This window comes from Calypte anna, chromosome 2, assembly GCF_003957555.1.
Source record: "Calypte anna isolate BGI_N300 chromosome 2, bCalAnn1_v1.p, whole genome shotgun sequence".
In the NCBI taxonomy this organism is placed as follows: domain Eukaryota; kingdom Metazoa; phylum Chordata; class Aves; order Apodiformes; family Trochilidae; genus Calypte; species Calypte anna.
The window spans coordinates 91,039,951-91,051,401 of NC_044245.1; the positions used below are offsets into that span (position 1 = coordinate 91,039,951).

Consider the following 11,451-nt stretch of genomic DNA (forward strand, 5'->3'; position numbering starts at 1 on the left):
GACAGATGAGCACAATTTCCCCTGAACTGCTGCCTACTTGAGGCAGAAACTTTACGCTTTAGAATCAGTCAACACTGTAATGAAGAGGATTCCCTGGCACAGTCTGGAAAACATACCTGGACTAGGACCTGCCTCTGCTTCCACTCAGGTTTGGGCTGAGGAAGAGTGAAGATGCTGGTAGAGCAAGTGCTTGGCAAGAATGGGTCCTGCAACAGAAGTAATACCCCTGGCAACGATACTCCTTTAAATGAAAGAAACCTGAACCCTCTGCTAATATCCATGAAATATGGTCTTCATTGGACTATAATGATAATGACAGCTAGTCTGGGATGGAGAGGTGCTTTATTCTCTTTTCATAGTGCTTCTTATAAGTTTCAGCTTTGCAGCTTGCTCCCTCACAGGTCAGATGATGTGGACTTTCTGAGAAATGCTGTACTTTCTGACTGTCCAGTCAAGAAATCGTCACTATATACTGTGAGGAGAAAACCATAAAACTTTTGTCCTCATAAAAGCACACAGCTTAAAATATGGCTTTGACTTTGTTCATACATTTCTCAAAGTTACGGACTCTATTTCTTACTGTGCATGCTCTTCCACAGAGTTTTGCAGAAGAAAGCTTCTATGCTTCATGTTGCCACAACAAATGAATTTTTTGCTTTCTCTTTTCTATGGCCAGTCTTCATCTTCCCTTTTGCAAAAGCCCCTTTAGAACTTATTTAGCATCACAAAGGTAATTTGTTTTTAATATTGTTTGTAATAATGGAAAGGGTATGCTTATTTTTGGGTTTTTTTTTTAATCAGCCAAGTATTTAATTTATATTAAATAATATAAATTGGTCAGATATGGGTCTTCGTTAACCCATTCATTTTTTATTGTCACACTCTTGTCCCCCATGCTTTCTGATTAATTTTTAAAATTTTTGCTCCTGAAGGGATCCATATGCTTGGCAGCAGCTTGGCTTGATGAAAACATGACTACAAGAAATTTGGTTTTGTGGGGATGGAGGGAGGGGTAAAAATTGAATGTATGGAGCAATACAGAGACTTCTCTTCTTGATGGAAAGGGACTTCTGTATTAAAGGGACTCCTTGTATTTAAAGGGAGCATTTAGTTCCTGATGATTAAGGCAGTCTTGTCATAGATTGATTTTTTTTTCCTATCTTGACATGATTTTTGGAAACAAGCCACTGTATTGATCAGGCTATATAAAGCAAGAAGAAAGTAAATGTAAGTGACTATTATAGCATGTTTCCAAAAAAAATGAGGTGTATCTGAAAATGCTGTCTTGAGCACATGTTTCTCCTAACAACATTTCAGCCAAATTGATAGAAGGGCAAAGGGTCCCAGAGATATCAAGTTCCTACAAGATCTATGAAAATAAATTATGTCTGCCAAGAACGCTGATTGGAAAACAAACTTGACAGCTCTTACCATGCCAAAAGCCACACAGTGCAGAAAGGAGGCCAGCAAAAACCAAATGAAACATCACTAATGTACACTTTGACCTTAGAAGAACGTGGTTTTTTTGGCAAAACATTTCCTCTTTAAATCCCATTGTCCACTTCTCATTTCAGCCAATCTCTCTTATTTAATTGCCGTGCTACCCCTAGAGAACTTGGCCTGTATTTTGGTTAGGATTTTCTGTAATCCTGCATCTTTCAATAGCAGGGGACTTATCATGTCATCACATTTTGTGGTTTGGTTCTCTTTTTTAGCTCTCATCAGCACATATGTGAGGGATATTTTTTCATGCAGAAGATGCCAGCATCCAACAGAGGCTATTACAGTCTTCCCTGTGCCATGAAGATTTTGTGGTTAAGCTTTGGACAGGTTCTTCATTCTGCCCTTTCTGCTAGGCTGAAAGTTTTTGACATGCCTTTGGGCAATGAAAACACATTGTGTCTGGTTTTTCCCACAGGCACGTTGAGTTTGCATTTAGAGAGACTTCCAAGTGCTTGCAGTATTAATGTACAGGAACAAGAATAGGAACTGGCCAAGCTAATCAAGGCTGACAAAAGCTACACCTAAGGAAATAACTGTATCTGGCAACCAGAGAATTACAGGATGGTTTGGATTGGAAGGGACTTTTGAAGATCATCTAGTTCTACACCACCTCCTGCCATGGGCAGGGACACCTCCCACTAGACGAGGTTGCTCAAAGCCCCATCCAACCTGGCCTTGAACATTTCTGGGGAGAGGGCAACCAGAACTTCCCTGTGCAACCTGTCTCACCACCCTCACAGGAAAGAATTTCTTCCTTATATGTAAATAGTCAGGATTGACTCAGGCTTCAGATTTCTGAATTGGTCCGATGGAGGATGTAGGATTAATGTCTTCTGACCAAGGGCCTTCTTGCTATTGACCTGCTTGTCAGGGAGACCTGGGTAATGATCCTGGGCCTCTTGGGCTGGTAAAACACAGGGGAAATGTAGTTTGGATAGCTTGAGGCTGGTTGATATGTTGGCCATTGAACTTTGAATCACTGGGTGCTGCATCCCTGACCATAGTAAGTTAAACACATAACTTAGACAGACAATACATTGTGCAAGTGCAAGAGTAGCTGGAGGATCCTTTACTTCTTTGGAAGTAAAAGGAAAAGATAAAGCCTTTATGGTTGTTCAGGGTGAGCTCCTGAAGATTAACCTCAGTCCCTTCCAGTCATAAATATTCATGTGGTTTGAGGGCAGGGGGATTATAACAAGGGTAGTACCTGTCTAGCCTGATCAAATACATGTGGTGTCTTACACACTTAGTTAGGTGAAAGCAATAGACTTCTCTGAAAGTCTGTCTACTTTTACTATAATTTAACCAAATTAAATACCTTTCTGTGAAAGAGCTCTGCAAATGTAATGGTAACAGGCATTTCCTTCTCTGCCCAGACATCATTGGTTTTATGGAAACTTTAAATATTCCAAAATTTGTAATCATTCATGTATAAAATTCTTCTTCTATTACAAGAATATACATAGGCCTTCTTTAAAAAAATAGCAAAGAGAAAGCAAGGAAGATCCTAAATGATCTGTATACAGAAAGATGTACATCCATGTAAGAGGCAAACGAAGGGGCTGTAGTTCCTGTTATAATAAAATTGCTTTTTCAGTGCTGAAGGAAGCCACCCTTTCAACTAAGTTGTCAGCTCAATATAAAAACTTAGAGAAAATGCATGGAAAGGTGTCCATAATGTGGAGTAAAGTGGTTTATGAGTAAGCATGGGAGAGCACAACCCAGAGTATCCATGCAGCAGCAGAATGGGAGCTGGAGGCTCCTCTGGGTTAGAGAGAAGTCACAGAAGTAATAACAGCAGCAGGTGGACAATGCCAGCAGTTCAAAAACCTGCACTGGTGTGTGGCTGAATTATCTTCAGTTCTGCCTCATATCCCCAACCAGACTCAATTGCAGAAGCCCTTGTAGCTGATGGAGAAGTTATATAAACTGTAGTGTACTAAATTCTCTGTGTTTCACTGAAATATTGTGTATATGTAACACCCATCTGGAAATCTGAGGCATTTTCTTATAAGTAGAGTAGAGTAGGATAGGATAGGATAGGATAGGATAGGATAGGATAGGATAGTCTATACTTTTTCAGGTGGAAGGGACCTGCAACAATCATCTAGTCCAACTGCCTGACCACTTCAGAACGGACCAAAAGTTGAAGCAGGTTCCAAAATGCCAAATTCCAAATGCCTCCAGCAATCCCCCATTTCTGGAGGAGGAGAAACAGAAAGCAGCAGCTGGGACTTGGGTCACTTTAATGTAGGCCTACCCTTGATGCAAAGTTTTCCCTTCCCCATCCCCAAATTATTGATGGTTCAATAAAAGACAATACATTTGCCTCTCTTGCTGGATAGTTTTTCAACTATCAGCCATCTTTTCAGCCACCAGGAAGAGCTGTGCCTCTCAGCTTCCCAACAAGCTCCCTCTTGCATTGTTTTCCCAGCTGCTCCCATCCCCTGGCATTTAGTGTCAGCTGGGGATGCTGCAGAGTAGCTGGAAAGAAAAACAGAGCTGAAGGACTACAGTGGTCATTAAGAAAAATAACAGCTTTGAAAGTGCAGCCTGAAAAAATATAATTATGAAGCCATTTGCTATTCAAACAGAGACAACTTCTAGTGCTGATAACATTATTTATCACTCGTCTAGCACTTCTGACACAGTCACTAATTAATCATCTTGACACATCTGGAAGTTGTGCCAGTGTATTACTGTCTCCCCTTTTACTGTGCAAAGCAATGGAGATGTTAAGAGCCCAAAGAAGTAAAAGTCAAAACAATCACTAAAGCAGAGAGATGCTCAGTCCCAGCTCACTGTATCATGGACACTTCCTTTCTCTAGGATGATGGGGACCAGTGCAAAGGGGATAGAAAAGGGGTAGAAGTGAGAGAAAAATGGCTCAACATTGTTAGAAAAAAACATTGTACAAAGTTTGCAGGGACCTTTGTTTAATCCAGCATGACGAGCAATCCCCCATGCCCTGGGGAAAGGGGCAGGGGACAACTCCCAGTCTCCTAGGACAAAGTTCCCCTTGAGCTTTCAGTCACCAAAGTGGGCTGCTCTGCCTACTACCTGATGGCTAGGAGACTGTTTCATCCCTGTCCTGTTGTAAGAACTGAAACCAGGCTGCTGGTGAAGGGGAGCAGAGCAACACATCTTATCACTCAGGGTAATGCTGCTTGAGGAGAAATACTGCCAAAAACAGGCAAGAAAACCAGGGGAGAAAACATTTGAAAGCCCATTTGAGCTTCCTGGCAATGAGCAATCACTGTCTTCCAGAATTAGCCTGTTTCTTCTATTTAATAGGGAGAGAGGGAGTTGGTTCTTTCTTAATTCAATTTTTGCTAAGCTTTTTCTTTTAATGGCAAAACATAAATAACAGAAGCAAAGGAGATGCAGGTTAGATGAGGATGCTGTCAAGCTGGAGTCATCTGAGCTGTGGCTTTTGGAAATCTGGGTAACTGTTCTTGAATTCTTGAAGCAGAATAAGTTCATTATTATGATACCCTCATTCTGCATTTGTGCTGATACCTAACAGCATAACAGAGTTCATACAGTTATCACAAGGCCACCAAAAAATTCCTGGTACACACCAAGTTTGCAACCCAGCTGTGTGGTGATCTCTCCAAACTCTCATTTGAAGGATGTGCAAGGGCAGCTTTGGGCCAGAGTGGGGCTGGAAGTTTCCTCTTGATCTCTCCCCACTAGGAAGCTGCCTGCAGTGTGAGATTCTCAGAGAAACCTTGTTTTTTATCATCAGCTAAAGCTCATTCTAGAGAGCCCAACTTGGAGATCTCTTGCTTCAGCAACCCACTGCAGAGTTGACATCTGCTGCCTCATTTTAAGCCTCTCCTTCAACATCTCATGTTTGCTGTCACTGGATTTACTTGAGAATGCCTTGAGCTGGTGTTTCAACACTCCAAGACTAGCAGCTCCCAATCTCTTATTTTTTTTCCTGGGCAAACAATCATGACCTTTTCAAATTTCTCCTCCAATCGATTTATCTGTGTCCCTAATGATTCTTAGCACTTACTGTTGAATTTCTTTTTGATTTCTTGAGCCTTTTTTCATGCCTAGCTGTTCATCTAACCACTCAAGACTTTTCTGCACAAACTCCCAATATTTCACTCCAAATCTACTTGCAAAGTGAAAATGCCGTAAAAATCATTTACAGCTTCTGGTTTTTTGTTTTAAATTCCAAGATGCAAGTTGGCTTGTAAGTATAATTCTGATTTTACACTTGATACTCATGAATTTATGCTTTTTATCAGCTACCTTTTCCTGGTTTCATTAAATATTTTTTGCTCAAAGGAATTCTTTCCTCTCTACCTATTGGCATACCCTCTCCTTCCATTTGGAAGAAGTTTACTCCTTTTCTCTTCCCAGTTGGGCATACGCTGTGTAATGAAATTATTAAGCCCATTATCAGAATATATTCTTTACATCTGCCTGAGCAGCTGACCTGAGTGGCAAGATTTCTCCTCCACTGATGGTGTCAGTGAAAGGCAACATATGACCAGGAGCTAGGGAACCAGACCCTGTAAATTACTGTGCAGCTTCTGGTAGAACTGAGATGCAGAGTGAAAGAGGGGAAATGCTTTCAAAAAACACGAAAGAAAAAAGGGGAGAAACCCAGAAACACTTGATATCCCTATCTTGACCTCATAAGCAACAATATTAGCTCTTGCTTGGCTTCTAGACACTTTTGGCAATACAGATGTACGTCTTCTTCCTAAGCACCATTTAAAAGTAATGACAGTATATTTGTAAAAAACTGACCTTGGAAAGAAACCTATCATATTAGCAAAACTAATATTGCTTGCTTGAACAAACTTTCACCATCATCTTCCTTCTTGCCCTGCCAGACTCTGTGCTAGTGTTTTTTCAATAGTTTCTAGTCAAAGGCATAAAATTACTTTCTCTCCACACTGGTGCCAAATGGAATCTCACTGTGCCAAGAGCTGCTGGATTGAAAGCAACAGATCAAACATCTCAGTGACTGCACTTGTTGTCACACCTGCTTAAATGCCACCTTGTTGCCAAGAGAAAAGCTCTTTACCTTGGGGATCGCTAAGGAAATGATCAGAGAACAACAAATACAAATCATCTCTCAGCACAACCACCTTTTTACTTGGACTTGATGCACAAATAACACAGCACGGTACTTACTTCGGGGCCCAGTGTCTCCACAAGATGATGAAAAAAATTGTCAAGCTCCTTCCCTTCTATGTAACCATTGTCTAAACAAAAGTCAAAAAAGTTAATGATCAGACAGGGAGCCCAGGTCTGTGCTGTGGGGGTGTCAGCAGAGGCTGTAACTGCCCCCTTTGGTAGGGGTTCCTATTAAATTTGATTGTTTCATATCCGTGTGACCAGGGAAATTGTGGATGCCTGAGAGTGTTTAACAACAGGCTGGATGGGGCTTTGAGCAACCTGGTCTAGTGAGGGAGGTGTCCTTGACCATGACAAGGGTGTGTGTGTGGGGGGGCTGGGGATGAGGGCTGGGGGTGTAGCCAGATGATCTTCAAAAGTCTCTTCCAACCCAAACCATTCTGTGATTCTATATGGGCGCTGGGCATAGTGTTGCAGAACTATTAGGAATTTTCCTTATAGAAAACTTTACAGCTAAAAAAACTCCCCCAAAACAGCTCTTACAGACTGGAACCACAAGAGGGTACAGTAGAAGGAAAGGAGAAGTTATGAAAAGGCAAAAAGATTTGGACTGAGAAGGGGGATTTTCAGACCTCATATGAGGGCATGATGAGGAGGAAGAGGGGAGCTATGCAACACCTGCAGGAACCCGTGTGGGTGCAGCTTGGATGCTCCGGCAGGCCCCCAGTCCTACAGGCACCCCGTCCACATCTCCAGCATCCCAGGCACCCCACAACGCACCCACCTGCATCTGCACCCACCCAGACAGGCACCCACCCACCCCCGCACGCAGCCCCCCCTCACCTGGGCAGTCCCTGAGACGCACCCCCAAGGCGGGCACCCCTCTTTCCCCAGCAGACACCCCCTCTCTTTGCGTGCCCCCCACCCCGGCCCGGCCCCACTTGCCGTCGGCATCAAAGCGCTTCCAGGCGCCCAGGAAGACGGCGGCGTCCAAGCCCCCCGCGGCGCCGCTCTCCATGGTGCTGACAGCGCCGTCCTCGCAACTCCCGCGCAACCCCCGCGCAAGCTCTGCCCGCGCCCCCCCGGCGGCTCCGGCTTTGAGGGCAACGGCCCCGCCCCGGGGGCGGCCCCGCGGGGGGCTCAAGGAGCGCTGCCGGAGCTCCACCGCCCCCTCCTTCCTCCCACCCCTCTCCCCACCCCGGAGCTGCCCGGTGTGTAAATCGGGAGGTGCGTCGGCACCGGGTTTGGCAGGGAGGATGTGGGGAGGGAGAAACAGCCGAGCCCACGGACAGGGACTGGAAAGAGCCGCCCACACCTTGCAGCCAACCTGTAAAGTTTCAAAACTCCCCGAATGGAAGCAGAAGTGCGTGGAGGAAGTGTGAGACTTCGGAGAAGTGGTGTTTAGGAGGGAAAAAAAAAAAAAAAAAAAAAAAAGAGAGAGAGAAAAGGAAAAAGAAAGAAAAGAAAAAGAAAAAAGAGAAAAAGGAAAGGAAAGGAAAGGAAAGGAAAGGAAAGGAAAGGAAAGGAAAGGAAAGGAAAGGAAAGGAAAGGAAAGGAAAGCAAAAAGGATAAAAAGGGAAAAAAAGAAAAAAGAGAAAAAAAGAAGGAAAAAAAAAGAGAAAAGGAAAAAAAAGGGTAAAACGTGTCACTCTCCTCCTCAGTTTATGAAAATGAAGCAGCAGCAGGCAGGGATCAGGGATCTCTCAGGATCTCTCACCTTCTCACCCCTCCCAGACATCCGGAAGTTTTCCCTTGCAGGAGTGAAGAGACAGAGAATGAACATGGATGGAAATCTTCACTGCAATACCAATTATAAGAAACCTTGGGGTTGGAGGTCTCAGTAATGATGGAGAAAGCCAGTACTTAAATTCATGATGGTGCTGCTTGGGGACTACATTTGATTCAAATGCCATCTGTATATTCATCTGCAGTGATTCCAAACACCTGGGACTGGGGTCTGCATCTTTGTGTGTGCTTCCAGAATAATTCATAACACTTTATTATCTCCTTTGATTTCACTTACAGATATTCTTATTCCAAGTTAACTTTGATGTTTTTATGTATTATTCTATTTTATGGAAATACACATTGCATTAGAGAGGCTCTCAGAAGCAGAGCAGAAAGGGCTTTTAAAAAGTATTTCATGTTTGTCCTTGTAGCATGCTCCTATTTGATCTGAAAATAAAACAAACAAAACAAACAAACAAAAAAATCAAAACCCAACCCTCCCCACCCACCAAAAAAAAAAAAAAAAAAAAACAAAACCCAACAACCCAACAAAAAACCCAACAAAAAAACCAAACCAAACCCCAAAAAACAAAAAACCCCAAAACATGAAGAACTGAAAGTTACATTTTACTCAGGAAATATTTGATCTGCAAATTACATTCTTTCAGAGATCACAGCTACCATGATCAGCTTTTCCAGTTTGCAAAGGACAAGGAGACACTTTAGAGCTGATGCCTTCAAGCAGCAGTGTGTCAGTGGCTCAGTACAGGACCTCTGTGTCTGGCAGCCCAGTGTTCCCTTTGGAATCCAGAAAAAAATTATGGTCAAGATGCTGAGCAATGACAAGGCTAAAAGCCACCCCTGGGTCTCATGAGCCCAGCACAGGAGAGGAGAATATGCTCAATAGGTAAAGACAAAGAAAAATCTAAATTTTGAAGGGACATCTGCACAAATCCCCTGCTGGCATGACCAGGAGCCCCACAGGTTTCTCTTTGACTCATCTTTGCCTCACTGCCAAAAGGCATTTCTGGTCCCAGGATGACAGCTCTCCCCCTGGAATTTCTCCTGCAGCCTCTTCTCCCCAGTGCTTCCCACCATGGTTCCCCAGCAGTGGTGGCCTTGTGTGTCCTATGGGAGCTGCCTGAGTGTCTGTGTGGGATGAGGTCACCTGGTGCTGTTCTATGGAACAGTGAGGCATGAAACCCATTTATTTTTTTGGGCTCATCTCTCTCCTCAGGACTTACCTCCCCCGGAGAGAGAGCATCCTGGTCCAGTTTTTTAGCAAAGAGCTGACCATCAGTTTCTAACAAGGTTTGTAACCTGGCTTTAGAGAGCAACACCATGGCTGATCCCACCAAGGGTCTTTGGTAGCATAATCCAGACAGCTAGTTTCTTAGTAAAAATGTTGTTAACAAAACTAAATACTAGCTGTGTTTCGAAATACTTGCCAGGGGAAGCACCCTGCCATTTGACAGTGACAGAGACAACAAGGTTTTAGGGAAACTGATGCAAAATTCAGGGTACTGAGAAGAGCTTGTCACAGCGTGTTCTCCCCCCTCTCATGGGGAAGAGCAGGCAAGAAACATCACCTTATTTAAACTGTCAATATTTATTCAGAATCTCACACAACCTCAGAGACACAGTGCAGGTTGGAGATTAAAAAAGGACCTCAAAGCTTCATGAGCTCTCACAAAAACATGTTAACTGTGCATGAAGTTAAGGGATGCTCTGTGTCTGTCTGTCTAGGCATCCCTGAGCTCCCACACCCCCCAGTATGGCAGAGAGAGGCTTTGCTTTCACACAGCAGCAGAAAATGCCTGCAAAGAGGCAAAAAAACCTGCAAAACTTTTGCTCAAAGTGGTTGGAACCATGAAGCTAAGAGAAACCTCAGTCTTCAGTGAGGATCTGTACTGAACCCAGCAACTGCTCTGTCTTGGCTTATTTGCTTGAAGGAATGAATAACAATTAAATGTAGGCAACATTTTAAAAGATAGAAAATGCTTTTGATTAAAGACTTTTCTTTTGACTCCAGCTTTGCACTGTGCAGTAACACCAGAGGTAAACACATGAATGCATGCCTTGAAAAGCTGGAAATGGAAATAATAAAAAAAAAAGGCAATTGATTTGCTCCAGAGCATTATATTTTTTAAGGAACATATTCTGAAAACCACACCAGTGTCCCATTATTTTTTTTTGAAGTTCAAAAATTGCTTTAATGTAATAATACTTGACAGGATGATTTTTTTCCATTAAGGCTTTTTGATGGCAAAGCATTAGTTCAGATGTTTCTTTTATTGGTTTATTTTCAGATTGTGGCAATTAGACATTAAAGACTTTTTTTTTTTTTATGTGAATCTGGGTGTACAAAATACTTGTGCATTTGAAAAAAGCATAAAAATACCTGTTTTCTCTGTGATCTGCAAGGCTCCTGAAAAATGTACCAAAAATTTGAGATTTAGACAAGCAAGACTCCCTAGGAAGTGTAAATGAAAAACGTATTTCTGATAACTCTTCCCTCCTTTAGGCTCAGGTAGGTGTCCTTATGTTGGTGGGTACCAACCCTTTCTTTCCAAACAGCCTCCAACCCAACTTTTGCATCTTCCCAGGCTCTCTAACAGTGTTTCTCTTACACTGTATCTCTCACCTCTCCCAAAACCCTGCCTTGAGGAGTCCCACTAAGATGTTCTCATCTGCAAAGAGGAGAAAACACCTTGGATACATTCTGAAGATGGTGGCATTTGTCTCTTCCATCACTGTGCTTCAGTTGGCACCTTGGCACTGGAAGCATCTGCACAGCCAGTACTTGGACCCTTGTACTTGTGGGTCAGGGAACCCTCCAGCTAGGAGGCATCAATGCGATATGATTTATCTGATGCTGATAATAAATTATAAAAATTGTAATTTTTCCAGATGTCTTGGGTTAGTGAAGTGGTGTGTTGGAAGCAGTGGGGGCACAGGGGTGGCTCCTCTGAGAACCTGCTGGAAGCTCCCCAGGTTTCAATGCTGACCCTGACTCTGCCCAAGGCTGAGCAGATATGGGAAGCTGGATGTGCCTCTGGAAGTAACGTATTCAAGACAGGGAAAACGAAATGCAAAAACATAAAATAAGGACCCACAGAG

General features: G+C 43.1%; 1 protein-coding gene across 1 annotated transcript in view; it reads right to left on the minus strand.

Annotated features, from left to right (window-relative positions):
• Window positions 1-7,621, minus strand: part of SCGN (secretagogin, EF-hand calcium binding protein) — a 31,788-nt gene extending 24,167 nt beyond the window's left edge. The window contains exons 1-2 of the mRNA XM_030445675.1: window positions 7,549-7,621; window positions 6,661-6,731 (exon numbers count right to left, since the gene is read on the minus strand). Coding sequence (XP_030301535.1) covers window positions 6,661-6,731; window positions 7,549-7,621 — 144 coding nt within the window. The remainder of the gene's footprint in view (window positions 1-6,660; window positions 6,732-7,548) is intronic.
• Window positions 7,622-11,451: the final 3,830 nt, after the last annotated feature.